The sequence below is a fragment of the Cyprinodon tularosa genome, unplaced genomic scaffold (assembly GCF_016077235.1).
Source record: "Cyprinodon tularosa strain WSP-4 unplaced genomic scaffold, ASM1607723v1 ctg100, whole genome shotgun sequence".
In the NCBI taxonomy this organism is placed as follows: Eukaryota; Metazoa; Chordata; class Actinopteri; order Cyprinodontiformes; family Cyprinodontidae; genus Cyprinodon; species Cyprinodon tularosa.
Window position 1 is genome coordinate 1624618 of NW_024037783.1, and position 20766 is coordinate 1645383.

At 36.2% G+C, this 20766-nt stretch overlaps 2 protein-coding genes across 3 annotated transcripts in view; both read left to right on the forward strand.

Annotated features, from left to right (window-relative positions):
* The first annotated feature begins 378 nt into the window (after positions 1-378).
* On the forward strand, positions 379-8041 carry htatip2 (HIV-1 Tat interactive protein 2). 2 transcript variants are annotated; one of them, XM_038273331.1, is made up of 7 exons: positions 379-537; positions 2981-3173; positions 3257-3364; positions 3845-3982; positions 4733-4794; positions 6733-6961; positions 7676-8041. In XM_038273331.1, exons 1-6 carry the CDS (start codon positions 422-424, stop codon positions 6950-6952), a joined length of 837 nt encoding a protein of 278 aa, XP_038129259.1. In that variant the 5' UTR covers positions 379-421; the 3' UTR covers positions 6953-6961; positions 7676-8041. The 2 variants fall into 2 exon arrangements, with proteins under 2 accessions (XP_038129259.1, XP_038129334.1); XM_038273406.1 differs by having other exon boundaries at positions 2984-3173.
* A 5255-nt stretch (positions 8042-13296) lies between these two features.
* prmt3 (protein arginine methyltransferase 3) overlaps positions 13297-20766 on the forward strand; it is a gene marked incomplete at both ends in the record, with an annotated part of 30884 nt that continues 23414 nt past the window's right edge. Inside the window, 8 exons of the mRNA XM_038274185.1 lie at positions 13297-13402; positions 13651-13756; positions 14985-15067; positions 15158-15207; positions 15336-15441; positions 17139-17292; positions 17736-17877; positions 18878-18943. Of these exons, the coding sequence (XP_038130113.1) occupies positions 13297-13402; positions 13651-13756; positions 14985-15067; positions 15158-15207; positions 15336-15441; positions 17139-17292; positions 17736-17877; positions 18878-18943 (813 nt within the window). The remainder of the gene's footprint in view (positions 13403-13650; positions 13757-14984; positions 15068-15157; positions 15208-15335; positions 15442-17138; positions 17293-17735; positions 17878-18877; positions 18944-20766) is intronic.

Sequence of the window (20766 nt, forward strand, 5' to 3'; positions counted from 1 at the left end):
ATAAATTTGGTTTCGTCTGACCATTCATAATAACATTCCAGATATCTTAAAATAAATTTTGACTAGACAAAACCACATTTTGACTATCCGGAATGGTAATTTATGATATCTGTATTTACATTCTAATTAGGAAGAATAGTAATTCAAGATATCTTAAATTACATTTTGACTTATCTTAAATCGCTAAAACGTCTAGTCATAAAACTATTTGAGATATCTTGAATGTAACGGAGTATGGTATATGGCAAGCCATTTTAACATAAATTCGGTTGTAATATGACAAGCTATTTTAACATAAATTCGGTATTAACGCCTTTACATTCAAGATAAGAGCGGTACGACTGAATTTATGTTAAAATGGCTTGCCACAGTCGCTGCCTTTAGAAACGGAGCAACCAGGAAGTCTCTATTCTCTGCTGTTATGACGCTCCTCTGCTCCTCCTGGGGGAAAGCGACCTGGATATTAACCTTAGCTTTTGCCATCATTGCCATAATCTTTTATTGTTTCGACGATAGTGCGCCGAGCAGATATACCAGGTAAGAGAAAAGGCAATGATTCATTATTGTTTTCGGCTTTAATAAGCAGAAGAGCCAAAACCTTTTTCTGTTCTTTCATCTGTTCATACTGTATAAATACTGAGCTGCTGCTGTTTATGGAGCAGAACAGCAGGACCGATTTTTTTCTTCTACCTATAAAGAAATCAAAACATTTACATCAGATAGTCGTATTTGGAAACAAATGCTCTTGTTAACAAGAACGTTGAATAGCTGTTATAATACAGCCAAATCATGCTTTAAAAGGTAACTTCTTTCACCAAAAGTTGAGACACAAAATTATCTACAAAAATCTGTTTCTACATTTTTTTTTATTATTATTCTTTTTTATTAACCTTTAATAAACAACATTCTTTGTAATATCCTATGCTTTTGAGTCTATTTTAAATTCCCTAAATGGGCTAATAGCCCTTTATTCAGAAAAAAAAGCTTACTGCATCAAAATAATATACTAACCTTCTAACTTTACTTTTCAATCAGCTTTTTACCTTTTTCTTGTAAACTTTTTTTTTTCCAACTTAATTTACAGTAGGTAATTTATCATTCAAGGCCTCATCTAATTGGTCAAATGCCAAAATAAGATGTACAGCCATGTAGCAGGATCTTTGCTGAATGACTGGATATAGATATTTTGCTTCTAGACCTCTGGTAACTTGCCCTAGAAAGGGTTAAAAAAAGGTACAGAGAATATTGTGGTTTAAAAAATAGACAAACTGATTTAACATTTTATTAATTGAAGATTTATAGCCATCACTTTTTCATCAAACAATTAATTTTTCAAGAATAATACATCCAGAGATAAGAATAATAGTTGTACAAAATACTGTGAAGATGCTGACCTGTTTTTATTGGATTCTTCACAAATAGAAATAGTAGATTAAATTCCTGTGTAATGGAGCATAGGGTTTGCTGGATTATATAATCTCAGTGACAGTGAAAGCAAGGGGCACAGAAGCTGCCTGAAGGTGGCAGCATTTTTTGTTCTGCAAAAATGCATTTTTCAATTGGTGATCTAATTGATTGGACTAAACAATGCTGTCGAAATGAACCAGGTGCTCCTTTTGAAATACTGATCCTGATTAACCATGCATTTTAGCTGTATTCACTAGCCTTACCCAGGCCTGGTCACTCCCTAATCTGTAGAATACAGAATTACTCAAAGTAGAACCTAACAACCTTACATTATCAAGGTTAAAGGATCTCATGCTCCAGTCTAAAGAAATGTAAGAAAAGCCCAGGAAAGGCTACAAATACATTTCTAAGGCGTCGGGGGCTCTAGCAAATCCCAATAACAGGAATCATTAACAAAAGAAAAAAAAAACATGAGTGGTGAACCTTCCCATGAGTGGGCAGTTTACCAGAGGAGCTTACTGATAACCAGAGATGGGAAGTAACGAAGTACAAATACTTCGTTACTGTACTCAAGTAGATTTTTCTGATATTTTTACTTTACTTTACTACTTATTTTTATGGCGACTTTTTACTTCTACTCCTTACATTTTTACACAAATATCTTTACTTTCTACTCCTTACATTTTAAAAAATTGGCTCGTTACTTTAGTTTTGAATCATTTCAATGGAGTTAGCGTTATTATTTTTCACGTCATCAATACCAAATTCAATCTAATTGGATGGGAATCTACGTTGCATTTGACGCACCACTACAAGATGAATCGACAGATTCGGCGGTATTCATTCGTGGCAAATCATTGCAGCTTGGTGGCGGTGGCGTTAGCATAGTAGTATGGACGACGAGATGATTGAAAATGAACACAACAGAGATCTAGTCCTATTGGCAGACATCCATTTAAAATGTAGGCAACGGCATGAAAAAAGTGGTTTCTACTTTTACTTTTATACTTTAAGTAAATTTACAAGCCTGTACTTTGTTACTTTTACTTGAGTAAAGAAGTTTAATCAGTACTTCCACTTTTACCAGAGTATTTTTTAACACAAGTATCTGTGCCTTTACTCAAGTACGGAAAGTGAGTACTTTTGCCATCTCTGCTGATAACAGATCCAATAGTTGACAAGCAATATCCCTAAACAAAACACAATAATTATGTTATGTCACTAATTCCCCATAAACCACTTATAATTGTGTCATAAAGTATTAATAAAATAATGCAAAGTGAATAATTATTATGATACAGTTGTGTTCGGGATACTTTACAGTTTTGGCCGGGTTCATGCAAGGAGTTAAAAGTAGAGCAAAAACCTTAGATTTAGACTTGTGTTACAATATAGATTTGCAATGAACCATATTATCAGGATTTTATTTGTAAATCTTAAAAGTTATGCTCACAAAGATAGTGTAGGTTTGCGCTTCTTGATATGTTTGAATATCCATTTGTTTGCCATTCTGTTACCTGTCCTTTACAAATTTATTCCGCCAACTCTTCTGCCGTATGTGTGTCCCTCTCAGCAGCATGGCGGTGAACATGGAGACCCTGAAAGAAAACTTCAGGAGTCAGAACAAGAGCTGCTTTATCCTGGGTGCATCAGGGGAAACTGGGAAGGTCTTACTTCAAGAACTGCTGGAGAGAAACATTTTCTCCAAAATAACTCTCATTGGGAGAAGGCAACTGACCTTTGAAGGGAAAGAGTATGAAAACCTGGTTAGTGTTGGGTTCTGGGTGCAGCTTATACAGCATATAACACATTATTTTCTGTTCTGAGACGTCTTTCTCTATTCATGCAGGTGCAGGAGGTAGTTGACTTTGAAAAGCTTGATGACTTTGCTGCTGCCTTCAAGGACCATGATGTTGGCTACTGCTGTCTGGGAACAACCAGGGCAAAATCAGGCGTGGTGAGTAAATATACTTTAAACTAGAGCTGCAGCTGTTTATTCATCAGGATTTTCATGCATTTTTCTTTTTTTTACCTTTCACCGCCTTGTTCTTATCTAGTGTGTTTGTAAATAGGGGCCGTGACTAAGCAATATTTCCTGTTGCCTAGTTATCGTTTTATGGTAGATTGACCTTTTCTCTAGATCACATCCTACATAAAAAAAATGATTTACTAGCATTGATCAAGGGCTTGGGATAAGCAACTCCTTAATAGGTGAATTTTTTAGTAGGCTTAGAATTCAGCGATAGATATAGTAAAGGTTAACTGAGATGTTTCTATAAATAAAGAAATATGAATCACTTTTATTATTATTAAAGTCAAAATTGCAACTTTAACCAATTATGCATTTCTGCAACAGAGTCGGTTAATATTAATGCAATATTTTAAAAGGTATAAAAGTATCATTTTCAGTTGTATTATCCCTGTTTTTTTTTTTTAGGATGGATTCATCAGAGTTGATCATGACTACGTTCTAAAATCTGCTGAACTTGCTAAGGCTGGAGGCTGCACACAGTTTCACCTGGAGTCCTCCAGAGGAGCTGATAAAAAGAGTAGCTTCCTTTACCTCAAAGTCAAGGTCTGTTATTCCTTTGTGCTACATTAACGGTAGAGTGGAGGATGTTCATTCTGGTGATATGATAACATAAGGCCATCCTACATGCTTGTCCCCAAATAGCTATCTTTTTCTGCATGCGCACATTTTATATATGTGCGTATATTTGCGTGGAGCTACGGTTTCATACAGTCACTGAAGCTCACCTTTCTCACCGTAGTTCTTTGAAAAGTGTATAAAAAGCTACGAAGTGTATAAGAAGAAAACAAAGGCCTCAGAAGAGGCAGGTATTTCCCGGCATGCTTTGAGCTCTTCTTGCAAAGCATTATGGGATTTGCTGTCACAGCGGCCCACTGTCTCTACCTGACAGCGGTGACTAATAACAAAAATGGTGCAGGTACCGCGCAGTGGCCAATGGGGAGTAAAAAAAGCAATGATCATTAAGTCCACTATATATTCCCTGCGCTCTATAGTGATTAAGGGATTTAGGAGTTAGGGCGAATGTTATGAGAACAGCAACTTTTAAACAGAGCGAGCACGAGGAGAAATGGGCTTGTGCATGCGTTTAACAGGCGTTCCCTCTCGGGAGCGGGTACAGGGTTGTGCATGTACATTTTTTTTTAAGTGGAGAGGGCAGGTCTTTTAAAAAAATTGGCAGAAATCCTTTAAGAATCCATTTAAGCATCCATTCCTCTCTTTTACTGAACATGTTCCTTACAGATAATGATTAAAGGATTTGTGAAACATGTACTCTTTTGGGTGTTTTTCTTTCAGGGCCAAGTGGAAGCTGCTATTGAGGCTCTTGGTTTTGATAGATTAGCGATTTACAGACCAGGGTAAGTAATCCTATATGTTAGAGTTACAGACAAAATTACATTATAAAGAAAAAGAAATATTCAATTTAGTATTATAGAAACATATAACTTAAGCTATTGGCACAGCCTTTGAAAAAAGTCTCCTCTTATAATGTATTGAAGAGGTTTTGAAGGCAACAATAAGCCATTTTTTACTCTAAAACCATTGGACAATTCCCACTGTTCCAGAGTCTGGCTTATTGTGTGGTTCGCACTGATGTGAATGCAATCCAGTGCATGGAAACCAGTAATGGACTCCAGGAACAATTTCTTTGAACCCTGGAGTCCCAGCATTGAGAAAGCAAGGAGAGAGAATGTCACATTAGATATTTTCATAACTTTTATGATTATATGTCAACTTAAAACTAGTTGAATGACACCTCTGTCGTTGCTCGAGGGATTTGTGTTGCTTTCACCCACACTAAGCAACTTCGAGAGGGGTGGTGGACAAAGCAACTAGAAATGTGCAGACTGCTTAACGGCATATGTCACTTGCCCCTTTCCCCATTTGTTATAAAGATGGAAGTTACCTTCCTGCTGAGATCTATACGTGTGTTTACTGTGAAATCATAAAATATAACATTATATTTATATGTTTCAAGGTTCTAAACTCGTCAGCACATCAGTCGCTGATGAGTTGGTGGGGCGAGTGGGGGCGGATTGGTGGCAGCGGCAGTCGTGGTGCAGGAATACCAAAGTATCACTGTTCGCCTTTCATACAGCCACTGGAAACAGAAGTGCAGTTTAATCCAACTGCAGGCGACTGGGAGATCAGGATTTTACCACGCTGCTCCTCGTGGGAAATGCTGTCTTCAACCAGGCAAAACAATACAGCTTTTGTCCACTGGGGGGAGCCCAAATTTACCGAAACTGAAAGTTACACCTTGACGATTTAGACAGCGTATGCTTTATGCACGAAAAATCTTGCAAACACGCTGGCATACATTGCATAAGTTGTGGGTACGTTTTGTACAAGTACGGCAAGAAATTCTGAGAATGCTCAAAATTTCCCGACGTGTGCCAGCGTATGCGCATACGTGGATCATAAGTTACAGGTAAATTTTCTGATCGTTGACATACGTTAAGTGTAAGTTACTCGTAAGTCGTGGTGTCCAGCTTATCCAAAACCTGTAAGTTGTGCATAACTTATACGCAACTTATCAAGAACTTTTCTCCAACGTATATCAACATATCTGATGTGTTTCAGACGAACGTCTTTATGTATTGATACAACCCCAAACAATCCACCTGCATGATGCTGTTTGGCCCAGTAGAAAGAAAAAAAAAACGAAAATAAATCTGCAGCAACTGAATGTGCAAACTTTCTCATAGATACCTAGACCGACCAGCAGTGTGAGTGAGATCATAAAAAAATTTACATGTAGTGTGTGCTTGGGCGTTAACCACATGGGATTTTTCCTAGTCGACTATTTGATGGTAAAAGTCGAAGTCGAGTCGATCCTTTGTTCTATTGTTGTCTTGCTGCAGTGTCGGTCCTGGTTATATTGCATAGGTCTAATCCAGATTTTATTGCTAACTCCAGAGTTTGCTCTACTAGAAATAACCTAATAAATAGAATAGAATACATACAATGAGCTAGACCTGTGCTGCATGTAACATGCACAACTCGACGCAGGTCCACACACCCTGCGCTAACTCTGACTCAGATGTGAGTCGACTCAGCTTATTTAAGTCCACTTGTTGACTTTTCGGTGAATGCCCAGATGCTGCATGCTGCTGTTTTACTGTAAATACATAAACAGAAAGAAAATCCAGTGGTTCTACTTCCCTTTAAAAATTGACTCCTTTTCATTTATAATGTGCTGAAAACTAAACTAGATCTGCTAATAATAGCTGTCTGCAGTGTAACCAGATCAAATTCAAAACCATCTCATATGGGAACCGTTTTCCTTTAACCAGGGTTTTGTTAGTGGACAGAAAGGAGAGCCGACCGGGAGAGTGGCTCGCCAGGAAGTTCTTTGGTGCCATCTCTGCAGTGGGTTCCTCCTCCTTGTCAATCCCAATCCAAGCGGTGGCAAAAGCAATGGTGTCCAACACGCTGCTTCAACCTGAGCAGAAGACAGAGATCCTGGAGAACAAGGATATGGCCAAGCTAGGAAACACTAAGGCAAATCAGTGATTGTAGAAGGTAAAATGGCTTTAAAAACTATAATTTCATTTATTTGACCATTTTAACCATATACGAGCAATATGTCTTGAAATGAAACCAGCCTATGCTACAATTAACAACCAAAACATGTGAGATGCCCCAGAAAAATAGATATGTACTAGATAACATCCTTGGCAGATTAAAAATGATTTAAGTCTGTTTCTGGATGTTAAACAAATATTCACTAATAATTTGACAATGTACAAGGGTCAGGTTAAAAGAACAAAAAACAACAATTCTTCTCTATTTAAATTAAAGAAGAGATTAAATCGCACAAAGAAATTAAAGAAATTAAATTGTGTTTTTTTTTTTTTAGAATTGCTTAGTTTTTTTCTTTTCCTTGTAGTGGAATTTGATCATCAGCTTTTTGTGTTGAACTCCAAATGTTACACTGGCTTATGCCCTCTAAAATGTACATTTTACTTCCTGTCAGATTAAATAAATTAGTTAAATAGAATTTCTGTTGATATAAATCTGTAGGAGGTATGAACAATTTGCTGTTTAGCTTCATTTTATACTATTTTCTAAGAAACGTAGAAGCATATAAGGGTAGTTATTTTTATTGAACAACACTGTTATGCAACATTATTTTGGATTCTCTTTAATGATAAGTAATGTTACTTGAGAAATATGTAACAAAGATGTTCTGTTTGAAACTGTAACTTAATAGAACACATTTCCGTTTATTTTCAGATCTTTGCTGTTCTACAGAGATGACCGAATTCTGCAAGCCTCATTAAGGAACTTTTGAAATACTTGAGAACAGACTCTATTTATTGCCAATTCCAAAGAATTTTTAATGCAGTTAGGCAATTTATTGATGAAGTTGATTTTAAAGTAACGTTAGTAACGTAAAGTATAGTAAGGTTATTGTTTAAGGGGAAACACCAAGTTTGTTGGCCTTCAGTTTTGCTCTGATAAACTAAATTACTGCCTTACATGGAGTGCATATGTGTTCTAAACAGGATGTACTTAGATGTGAAGTTAAACATCACGGGTAAATATTGCACATTTGTATGTAAAGAAAAAGATAATTAAATACCTTCTAACGTACAGTCAGATATGTGTCTGTTTTTTTTACCTGCAATTTACTATTGGTTGTATTTGTGATTATTAAATATGTGCTTTTTAGCTCATTTAGCATTTATCTCTAATTGGCATTAATAAACTAATGTTACCTGTGCTGGACTGACCTGTGCAGGGTGCACCCCACCTCTCGCCTGTATACAGTTGGCGCCAGCATCCCTTGCGACCCTGCTTGGGGTAAGCGTGGCGGAAAATGGATGGATGGAAACTAATGTTACAAACGGGAAGGATTTACCATTAGGCAATACTAGGCAGTTGCCTAGAGCCCCAAGTTCCTGGGGGCCCCATAAAACTCTGTTCTCATGTATGGTTAATACAACTATTCCTTATTTGTGCACATTAATTGTGTTTTTGATAAAAATCCTTTGGCTAAAATGCCATCAGAACACTTATGATATTAAGTGTGTCTCAGCCCCCCCCTTCAGTGTCCACCATATTGGATCAGTCCATTTGCTGCACATGTTCAGAAAGGTCCAAACAGACAGCAGTAAACCATTTGAAAACAAATGATGCAAAGAGCAGTGTTGCCAACTTAGCGCTTTAGTCGCTATATTTAGCCACTTTTCAGACCCCTCTAGCACTTTGATTTCTAAAAAGCTCCTAGCACCAAATCTAGAGACTTTTTTCTGCCACTGGACACTTTGGAGACAACATCTAAAAGCAGCAAACTCTGCTCTCCAGAGCAAGTAGATTGATAACCCCGCCTCCTGCTCTCCTCTATCTTGTCTGCTGTCATGATTCATGCAGCTATTATTTCATCCAAATGAAAAATGGAGAATAGATAAGCAGATCATGGCTTGTCTACAGTGAAAAGAAGGACTGGGTTATTTACTTTGGCCTTTTTGGAAACACAGGAAGGAGCAATCAGCTAAGTGAGCTTAGTGCTTGGAAAACATCTTTCATTCCTTTAGAGACAGCATGAAAAGTCAGCTGAGTACAAAACATAGAGAGGAAAACAAGAAGAAAAGGGACAAGAAGAGAGGGACACAACCTAGAACAGATAATGGATGTCTATTCTATTAACATTTATCTATCTGTAGAATGGGGCTGTTTTATGTGTTGTCTTCTCAGTTCAGAGGGGCCCCCTGCCTGTCTTTGCCTAGGGCCCCAAATTTCCTAAATCCGCCCCTGGTTACAAATGTTTGATTCATTTTTTTTGCAGGTTTGTGAAGATAAATGGAAATCCTACTATCCAACCAAGTTTGATAAACGAAAAAAATAATTAAATGTAATACAAAGTAAATATAGTTTATCAACCTGTGTTAGATGATAATGGTTGTATAATGTAAGTGGTTGGTGTGTTTTAGAAAATACACACATAACATTAAGTAGAGCAATCTAATTTTTTCATCTTTACCATTTTCTGCCTTTTTTTTCTGTATATTCATTATAAAACCCACATGAAGTTCTCTAGTTGTTTTTCTCATGACACAACAACGCCCTCTTGTGACTGATTAAAGTTGTACACTGTGTAAAACAAGCCCTGACTCAGTAGACGCATGTACATCTTTTAATCTTAATTTTTTTTGTATTTTGGGATGTTAAAAATGCACAATAAGGGAAAACAAATACTTTTTGCCTTAGATTTTCAAAGCATAGATAACTGAAACAGAACATTATATCATTTTTTGTAGGTCAACATTTAGGTTTCTGACAATGAACAGATTCATTAGCCATCTACATAAAATGGCCTGGTCATACAATATCCACACAACTCTAGATATATTGCCTCATATGTTTATCATACATTTTTGTTTTTTTTAAGCCATAAACAATGCAAAATCATACATAACATATTAAAGTGAGCTCAGCAAAACATTTTTTTCAGACTGCACAAGTAAATAATTGTGGTTACTTTCATAGTCATCATGCAGCAATTAAGAAGGATAAGCTAAAGATGTACTCATCTCTCTCTCATATAAAACAAGCAGGGAATGTGCCTCTTATGTTAGTCGCAACACAACATTAAAACAATCCCTTTAGATTCCTGTGTTGCTTTGGTAATAAAGTAAAGACACACAGGGGGCTAATATTGTGATGCACGTTTCTGTGAGACAACATATTTGTGCTTGAATTCATACATGTAAAGAAAATTAAGGTAAAAAAATTATACCTGGTTCCTATCAAGCTCATAGAAGCTATACAGATTCCTAAATTCCTTTGCGTGATAGGACATATATTCACCGATCACCTTGCAGAATTTTACATATGCGTTATTTCTTCATGTTTACTGTGTGTGAGACATGTACAAATGTATACAACTTCATACTTTTGGGGTTTAAAAAAGGGAGCTTTACCCTTAATCTACATTTGTGTACTTCAGCTTTTTGTGGTTCTTCTTAGGGAGGCTATTGTCCCAACTGGTCTAGAATCATCCATGTGTGTTTCTGTCATTTAATGACTAAAGGTTGTCCAGATTCAGCATATTAGTCCTGAATTCATTTCCTACACATGATTGTTTTCTTACTGTTTACCCCAGAAAAGGCAAAGGAAAAGGAGCTTGGAACTACAATTTGCTCAGAATCCTCCCGCGTCACTTAACTCAGCCTCCATCTAACCATGAGATAAGCATCATCACTGCAATGCAGATAACACAATTCACTCTGACAGGGGGGTGAATAAACCTCAAACTGTTTTTCTCACCAAATAAAATAAAAATCATGTTGAAACCAACTTGAGGAAATCAAAACCTTTAACAAGAAACGCAATATAGTCGCTGCTGCAAAAGAGAAAAGTATAGGATTGCTGACCAGGTTAATATGTGTTATTTGACAGTGAATTAAATTTGTATTCTTGACACCACTCAATATCCAAAAAAGCATTTTGCATTGAATATGTCTAGATGCATCCCAGCAGACACAAAAAGGACGAGGCAGCTGATCAACAGTGTGAAGGCACTGAAACCAGTGACTGAACTTTGACTCATGTCTGCTGTGAGCCACAGTGGATTGCAAAAGTATTCACACCCCTTGAACTCCTTGTAATCTTATGTAAAAGAAAACACAACGAATAGAAAAAATTACAAATAAAAAGTAAAAAAAATGTGGTGTCAAAAAATATTCATCCCTCTTTTTTGAGTTTAACCAATTTCCTTTAGAAGTTTCCTAGTGATTAACAAAAGCCATATTGGTGACAGCAAATATGTGGAAAAGGGTTCTCTGATCACTGGAATGTATTGATTTTTTTTTTTTATCAAAATGCAATATGTTGAGGAGAACTAATCCAGCACATCGATTTAAATCTGTAAAAGCAGCAGCACCTGGAGTTAAGAGGGGCTATCAATAAGTAATGCCCCTGACCCACTTCAGATGTTTGATCGAGCTGAAATTTTTCATGTGCCGTTATTTAAATCTCTATAAATTAAGTAGCAAATTACAGCTCTGAACTATTTGTGGTTTCCGACTTTGAACTGGCGTTTGAACTGAGTAAAGAGAAAAGAAAGAAATTGAGCCTGTTGAGTTTTGAGCAGTGATCCGGTTTTTCTAATTGACTCACTTCACCAGAGACTTTTGATGAAATTAAAGTAACTTATGGTGATGTCCATTATATGACCCTGCAAAATGTTTTACAAGGTTATATTATGGGCATTATCACTATAAGTTACTTCCATTTGATCAAAAGTCTCCCATTATGTGCATCCTTTCAAATGCAAAAACTCAGACTTGACTCAGTTTTAACACCAGCAAATCAGAAACCACAGTTAGTTTAGAGCTGTAATTTGCTATTTAATCTATAGAGATTTAAAATACTTCATATGCAAAATTTCAGCTCGATCAAACTTCGGGAAGTGGGCCAGGGGCATTACTTATTGAACGCCCCTCTAAAATTGTAATGGAAAACTGGAATGTAGAGCTCTGCTTTTTTGTCTTTGGTTACAAACAGAAGGTGATTACCACCTATTGTACATATGCATGTGGCGTAAGATTGATAAAAAATAAATTATATTTGGATTTGAAATAAATAAAAAAATCTTTACAGTAAAAGGCTTTTTTGTCAGACATATCACAGCTACTTTAATCAGTTGTGTCTGGAAAATCCTTCCCTTAAATGTTAAAATCGCCCAGTCTATTTTTACTTTGTTGTTGAAAACTCAACTATTTGCTCTGGCCTTTAACACAAGCTCCATAATTATTTTTATTATTTGTATTAGTATAATTATTATCTTCTTTTTTTAATGTTTGTGTAACTTGTAATTATCTTTTTACTCATTTGTTGCATTTTATAATGTTTGTTTATACAGCACTTTGGGCAGATGTAGCTGTTTTTAAATGTGCTATAAAATTAAAGTTGACATTGCCAATTTCTGGTTCCATGTTGTGAAAGGCTGCTGTAATAAGTAGGGTGTTTTTTCACAAATTTGAATGCTTGCACGTTGCAGATCACAATGGCAATAAAATTTAAAAGTGGAGCCATTTTTAGTTTCTTTGGCATTAAAATGAGAGATGAGAAGATTGAGATTTAATGAAAGAATGATGATGCAGGGACTAGGGAGGTTATGAGTGAGGTTAGGCCACTGAAAGTACAACAGTTGAAGTAATGAGTGAAGACTGGGAAAAAGATACTGCTATAAGTGGTGAAGATGAAACAATTTCATTCAGAGAGAGAAAGAAGGCAATGTGGACGAAACAAAGTCAGGATATCCAGCCTATCCAAATGGACCACCAAGTATTTCTGATTCTGATTCCTGTTTGATGGGACAGGTGTTGTGAATGAAACGGTGTCCAGCTTGAAAGAGCTCCTGTGTGTCGCTGAATGTGTGCAGTGACTTAAAGTATACTTTAGTAAACACTTTATATACTTCTCAGTGTAAGTCAAGAACACTTGACTATACTTTTGTTAAGTATATGAAATATAGTTTAAAATAAGTAAACTCTAAGTGCACTGCCTGATTTTAAGTATGAAATTAGTGCACTTTTAGTATACTTGAATAAACTACTTTTTGCTAAGGTAAAGACCTCTGCTGTAGAGTAATTTCAATTCTTCCTCTGAATCTGTCTTATGCATTTATTCATTTCTTTTTTTTATTATTTGGAACTTTTTTTATCAGTTTACTTTTCTTTGTTATAAAAGTAAAAAAAAAATCGTTTCGGGTTTCACAGATATTCATTAAAGGTTACCTACCGGTATATATGTGAAACAATATCCAGTACCCAGTTTATGGAAATACTGAAAAACCTTCTCTTCTCACTCGCTTTGTAATGGACATTTGGTGACATCTGGTGGTTTAAAATGTGAACTACAGCTTGGAGTTTCAATGTGGAACGTCACCCTACGTCACCAGGAAGTCCTCCATTCCTAAAGCCAGCAGCATCATGGCGAACAGCACAGACACACGTGAGTCTACTACACAGAACAACAAAACATCTTAAACAGTTTCATTTTGGAAAAAAACAAACAAATGTTTATTCTTTATTTATAAACAAATGTTACTCCTGCGCTCAGTGGAGTAACAACGTCCTTTAGCAGCAGTTTGCCGAGCTGTGGGCTGTATCGGTGCTGCAGCAGGGCTACACAGTTTGTATTGTTAGCTGTGTTGCTCATTGTTGTGTCTTTAAAGCTGTTATGAATTTTTACTCTAACAGATATTGAAGAGATGCCTGAGCTCTCTGATGGAGATGAAGATGATGATGATGAAGAGCAGTGGATGGATGAGGAGAGGCAAACAGTTACCTGCTTATTCTGCCACAAGTGAGACAATATCTTAAATATTTAATTGTTTTCTGTCATTTATAGTATTCTCCAGTTTTTCCCTACTTGGTTAATGTATTACTCGAATTGCAATAATACGTTAAAAGTTAACTTTGAAGGAAATTAGCCTAAATCAAGAACATAAAGAATTGTTTGTGATGTTGTTTTTATTTCATGGGAACTATGGAACATTCAGTAGTAGAAATAGATAAATGCTCAATAAAAAAAATAAGCATACAATTAATTGCCCCTAAAAATACAATAAACTAATAAATGTAAGTACAAATTAAATTATACAGTGAGAGATAAATCTATGAATCTCTTTTAATTAGCTTCTTTGTTTTTTCTCCTTTGTAATAATTACCTTATTTATTTATTGGCCATTATAATCTTCAACTTTATTTATTTATCACTGTTTTTTTAAGCATTTCTTTATGTGCATCTGATAATATTTTTTGTCTGTTTATTCTTCCTTTGTATTTTTTACCGTATATATTTCTTATTTCTGCCTGTCGTATTTACATTTCTGTATGCATTTCTGCCTCATTATGTAAATAAGGAAGGGGTGTGTCTTAAGGGCTCAAAATATTATCACATGCACATACATAAATACTTACAAAAGTAAGTAATAAATAAATAAAGTTCAAGATTATAATGGACAATAAATAAATGAGGTCATTATTACAAAGGCGAAAAAACAAAGAAGCTAATTAAAAGAGATATATACATTTATGTCTCCCTGTATAATTTAATTTCTACCTACATTTATTAGTCTATTGTAATATTGGGGCAATTAATTGTAGGCTTTTTTATTTATTGAGCATTTATTTATTTATTTTGAAATATGGCAGAGTTGGTCCTCCATATTATTGTAGTTGTGCTTGATGAAATAAATAAACCTCATTGTATATAATATAAACCTTGGTTTAATCATTAGTCAATAATTTAGCTTTATTAGCAGAGACTTGGCCTGTAATTGAATACTTTGGCGATCTGTTGTGTATGTTTTTCCTGGTTAATAATATCTTTTCACAATTTCATCTCTTAACCTGAGTTTAATATTTTAGGCAAACAAATTCTAATGGGGGATGTGGTTTCCATGGTGACTTATATGAAATATGTTAGTCTCATCTATAGGACCTTGAACCTGTGTTTTATTGTACTGTTTTTTTATTTGCTTTAGACTTCATATTTAAAATGGTCTTTCTTCCTTTTCACTTTTGTTAAGGTTGTTGGATTCTGTTTCTGCAACCCTTCAGCACTGCACGGCTGAACACCAGCTCAGCCTTGTAAACGTAATAAAGAAGCACCGTAAGTACACACAGAGCCATAGATCTTTGCAGATCGACCAGTCCGATGATTTTGTTCTGTTTGGATCATTCACGCTTCATATTTCTTTAGGTTTAGATGACTACGGTTACATAAAAATGATCAATTTCATCCGCTCAACAGTAAGTTCTCTCTGTTATTCAGTGGCAGAATTTACCAGAATTCTTTGAACATATCAAGCAAACCTTTTGTAAGCATGAAAAGCACTAAGATAGGGAGGAACCTCTAACATTTTGATTTGCATCTTCAGAAATGTGCTCCATCCTCGCTAATGGAGCTGTCAGAAGACCCCTTACCCTGGAACAAGGAAGACTTCCTGAGACCAGTCCTTCAGGATGACCCGCTGCTCCAGACAGGTACTACATCAGAATAATGCGGTGTCTCTGATCATCCCTGAGCACCGATCTATCTCTGACATTAACAAATCTACAGTTACAGAAGTATTTGAGCTACTTTTAGCAATTTAACAGTGATGCCACATACAGTGTTGAGAAATCCAGGAGGTGTTTAGTAGGGCTGGGTATTTTCGTCAAAGTCCTGAATCGATTCGATTTTGATTCATACAGTTCTAAATCGATTAATTTCAATTTGATCTGTTTTTACAATAATGAAAGTGATTCAACTGTGTTTCAAAATACTCATGTATTTTATTTTTTTATGTCATATTAAACACAAAGTGCAAACTTGTAAATCGGACAGTTTAAACTTGAGGTGTGAACAAAACTGTCTTAAAAGTGCAAACTTGTTTGTGAAAAGTTAAAAAGTGAAGCCTCACTCGAGCAAGCAAACGTGACACAGCGGGGACACAGCAGACATGCATGAGCTGCATTATCTTCCTGCACAAACCATATTTGCAGTGTTGTTTGTGTGTTTGCTGGTCAGCCTCCATTTGTTAATGTGTTCAATCAACCTATTCGCTATATTTGCAGCTGTCTGGCTTGAAGTACTCTTAAGTGCATCTTTCCTGCTCATTTTTATGTGAACGTCACGCGGGTCACTATAGAACTAATCGATGTCATTCCCTAGACATCGATTTTGCAAAAATGTAAAGGAATCGATTCAAAATCCTTTTTTTTTTTACCCAGCCCTAGTTTTTAGTGAACCAAAGGGAATTATAGGCTGGTATCATTAAGGGCTTGTGAAGTTTAAAAATACAGTTTAAGGGTTGTGATTTGTTATTTATTAATGATAATCAACCTTTTTTGTTATTGCAACTATAGACATCTGAATCAAAGTTGTCAATTTCATTTAACCCATCCTTTATGGAGCAGTGGGCTGCCACTGTAGCAACATTCTTCTGGTCCTGCTCAGGGACCCAAAGCAGCAGTTTGTAGGACTTAAACCAAATAACATGCAGCCTTCTCAGGGTCTAAGCCCCCATCTCTGACCACCAGGCATCAAGAACCAGCTATAAAACATAGGATTTTATTTGTTTTATGTTTCCTATTCCTGTGATTGAAAACTGATTGAAGATCCGTGTTCAGCTTTCTGGAGAACCTTAAAAGGCTTACATTTAATCAACTTGATTTTAGGAATCTAAAAGTCTTAAATGAGCTCAGACTTTAGTCATAGTCTAAGTTTACAGCTTACTCTGAAGGCACCTCCAGGCTTTATAGAACTGGAATATGACACACTTGATGAGCAAGTGTAGGTAAATAACATATTTGTTCCCATTCAGCTGTATTACTGTGATGCCCTGTTATAAAGGAAATAGTGATTCCTGTATCTCCTCAGAGGATGCAGAAAACTGCTGCATGTGTTTTAACTCAAACACAAAAGTTGAGCTCAATTGAATGATCTCCTCTTGCAACTTAGGATTCTTTTAAAAGCTTTTGTTTGCTTTCAAAGTTCTTAGTTGCCTCCACCTTCCAGGCTGAACTGCTTCATCCTTACACACCCTCCTGTTCCCTCAAGTAGAATGACAACCTTGTTGAGATCAAAGATTGAAAATATTATGATTAGAGCAAAAACAGAGATAGTCCTTATATAACTTGATATAGATGCACGTCATCACCTGGTATGCTTGCTTTGCTCATGCCTTTGTTGTTTCCAGACCTGGAGGAGCTGTGTGAAAAGGATGACATGTCTCCATCACCCAGGACCCAGCCCAGTGACGAACTGCTCCGCAGAGCCCAGGCAGCTGAAGCAAGAGCCAAACGTTCAGAAGAAGCACTGACCAGAGCCATGGAGGATCTCCACAAACTAAAGTCAGTGATAAAAAAAAAAAAATCTTATTTCTGTTGTTTTTTTTATTGTAAAAATCTGCTGTTTTTTATTAAATGCTTTTCCAGAACTTGCTTTGCAGGTGTAGGTGATGTACTCCTTCTGTGTTACCCTTTTTTGGCCAGTAGGGGGACACAGTGACCTCTGTATTAACTTAAACCTGAATTCACTTTGTTAGAAGTTTGAAGGGAAGAGAGGAGAGCTTAAATAGGAGAGTGGGGAAAATTCCACTGCAGCAAAGAACCTGAAGGGAGGTAAAGAAGAGGGGGAATTACAGGGGGTGTGGATGAGAGTTAGAAAGATAAATGCCTCCTATCTCCTTCATTTACTGCTATGTCCTGTGTGAATGTCCTCTTCTCTGGTCACTGCTTTTGTCTCAGGTCCAAGTATTAGAAGTTAATTGCCGGTCTGTTTGCCTTTGTTTTAGGCTCCTTGCTCAGGGTTTGGTGTTGAACGCAGAAACCAGCAAATCAAGCAACCTGGGCGCTGTTGCTGAGCTGAGGGAGGATGAGGATGAAGCCTACTTCAGCTCTTACGGCCATTATGGCATCCACGAAGAAATGCTGAAGGTTTGTGCTTCGCAAACGCACGGTCACTGAACAATGTTGTAAAGCAATGCTCATAAGCAAATAAGTCTTTAAAGTGAGTCTGGGCTCATCAGTTTGCAACTTGGTTGGAAGATCTCAATGTTGCATGCAAATGAAAACTATCAGCTTTCTGCACAAATTTATACTTTACGCAGGACATCCTTTCAAAAGTGACAAATCAGCAATGAGAGCGAAGCGCCCATGTGAGACGTTGCTCTCTGTACAGAACAAGAAAATTAATTTCCGCCCACATTAAAGAGCTGAAACCTGAAAGTGTCAGCACACACTCAGGGCCGGGGGGTGTGTCTGTTTCTGCTGCGTTTTTCCAACCCACTGCAACGCTTGGACATAAACCTGTTCAGTCCCTGATTGGTGCTTAGCACTGTGAAGTTTTGCGTTTCATCTGCGTCAGTCTGAAAACTTCATCAGAGCCCGAGGAGGGGCCAGGATCACGGTGGTCATCCTGGTCAAACAGCGTCACCATGATGCCGCCAGTGTTACGGTGATTGTTGATTCCTTCAGTTTTAAAGCAGCTTTTTTCTTTAACAATTGATTGGATTTTTGCACTGATCATGAAATATAAATTGGATGCAGTTTATACTGAGGTAAACTATTGATGGGAAATTTCTCTAAAATAAATGAAATATTGTAAATTTTGATGCACAGTTTTTAATGAAAAAGTATGAGCAAGACAGATGTGTTTTTATAAAAAAGGTCTTATAAGTTACTCCACATTCAAAAAGTCCTACATAACAGATTTCTGTATTAATCACATCCTAAATATTGTAATTTTGCCTTGAATTTGTTCACCTTGGCTATTGAGCCTCCAGTTTTATGAACACAATCAGCTTTTTAAGAAAGTACATATATCACTTTTTTATTAGACTGAAAAGTATGGAGAATAAAGATTATAAAAACAACCAACTTTAACACAGCATGGTATTCCGCATTGATCCTTTTATTTCAAACATTCATTTCACAGGACACGGTGCGAACAGAGAGCTACCGGGACTTCATGTACAGCAACCCAGAAGTGTTCAGGGACAAGGTGAGCCAATGTAATAAAGCGTGTGTTCACATGTCCGCATTAACTGCTATAATAAACATCAAAAGCTATTAAAGGAAATGGACGTTTGCTTTTTTTCAGAGAGCGCATTAATAAAGAGCCAATGTCTGATTTAGAACACCGTTCGGCTCTCTATTAGCACCTCAATGTCGACTGCATGGTCCAGATAACAGACGTGTAATTCACTGCCAAACCCATAACACTCCCTCTATACCACAACCCCCACAGTCTCTTTTTTTTTTTTCTTCTAAGCTTTAGCTTCAGGAGAAAGTAGCCGATGAGTGTGTAGTGGACAGAGGTTACGTGTGTTGATGGAAACTTGCATTATCAGGTTGGGTTGACTCACACGCAGACAGAAAAGAAAGCCCAACAGTATTATCAGGAATGGAGAAAGAAAAGAGTTGTCGTGTCAGCATTGTGCCTGCGACACTCTGTGAACTCACAGAGGCAGCAGGATACTCGCTGTGAGTTAGCCTAAATAGAGAGGCAACCGAACACAGAGCTACATTTAAATGGAGGAGTTGTTACTCCATCCCTGTCTCTGCAGCACCCCTTACAAATGCTATTAAAACAATTCGTTGCTCTTCCAACTCTGAATAGATACAAAACCAAATGCTTTCTCCATATTTGGTGTTTGATAAACCATTTAAGAGAGAGTTTTTTTGTGATTTTTGTTAAATTTAATTAAATTGAGATATCAGTGTTTTATTTTTCTTTGTTATAATATAGCAAAAATGAAATAAAACGGGCAGCCTTGACATTAAGTTGAATTTTAGTCTCTTGAAATTGTTGTAGGTTTAAAAATGTCAATTTTGCGCCTTACTTTTGCACCTTGTAGGTTAAAGATAGTAATTCCCAGACAAAGTCATGGAAAATTATAGCTTTTGTTCATGAATATCAGATCTGATTTGAAGAAAATCTCGTATCAAGTGGATTTTTTTCTGTACTCCCTATTAACCACTTTTACTGTCTGCTTTTTTAATGCTTTTATGGTCAGTTTTACGTTTCAGATCATTAAGATAACAAAACATACTTGCAAAGTTACACTTGGGAAAGAGAAAAATAGCAAAGTTACAAATGGGTCTGGTGTCCGTCTTTTGAAAGCAGTTAAAATAATTTAAGAATGATTGATTTGATTTAAGAAATGTCTTAAAAAGACATATTTTTAGTCAGTATTTTATTTTGCTTTTCACTATTCTAGTGTCCTCCAGTTGTAAAATATACAATACATAATCACATTCAATTTAATCTCAATGAAGCTTGCAAGAAAATATCACACAGATTAAGTTCTGAATTGGTTTGGTTCCTTCCTGTAATCTCCCGGCAGGTAGCTTTAGCCGGATCTTCAGTTAAAAAGAAATGTTCACTGAAGAAAATATTCAGGATGGATTTCATTGTGCCTTTTATTATAAATAAGTTTGTGGATAAAAAGGATTTAATATTTTAAATGTTGTAAGCTTTTTCTTTATCATTGCTTTTATCTGATCATATTATCAAGTTAAAATCATTGAAAAGGCCTGAAGTTTTGATTATTGAAATCATCTCTAACTAATATAGTAATCAATTACTAGTTAACTGGAGTGGAGAGACTCTAAAACGTAACTTTAGCTGACAGAGAAACCCATTCTGAGGAGCAATTAAACCAAAATTGTAAAATAAACAAATAAACTTTTGCATTTAAGAAAATTTTTTGTTCTGTCAAAAAAAAAAAAAAAACTGAAGAAGTTGCCTTTTTCTGTTAAAGGTTTTAGTTTCATCTGGTTTTAATTTCCTAAATCGTCTTCTTTAAGGAACCTTTTGTTATC

Bases quoted from the DNA above. Each gene is read 5' to 3' on its own strand.
- htatip2 (XM_038273331.1), top strand. From the start codon at position 422: ATGACGCTCCTCTGCTCCTCCTGGGGGAAAGCGACCTGGATATTAACC. The intron at 3,365-3,844 runs GTGAGTAAATAT...TTTTTTTTTTAG, and splicing joins CCAGGGCAAAATCAGGCGTG to GATGGATTCATCAGAGTTGA. The intron at 3,983-4,732 runs GTCTGTTATTCC...TTTTTCTTTCAG, and splicing joins TCCTTTACCTCAAAGTCAAG to GGCCAAGTGGAAGCTGCTAT.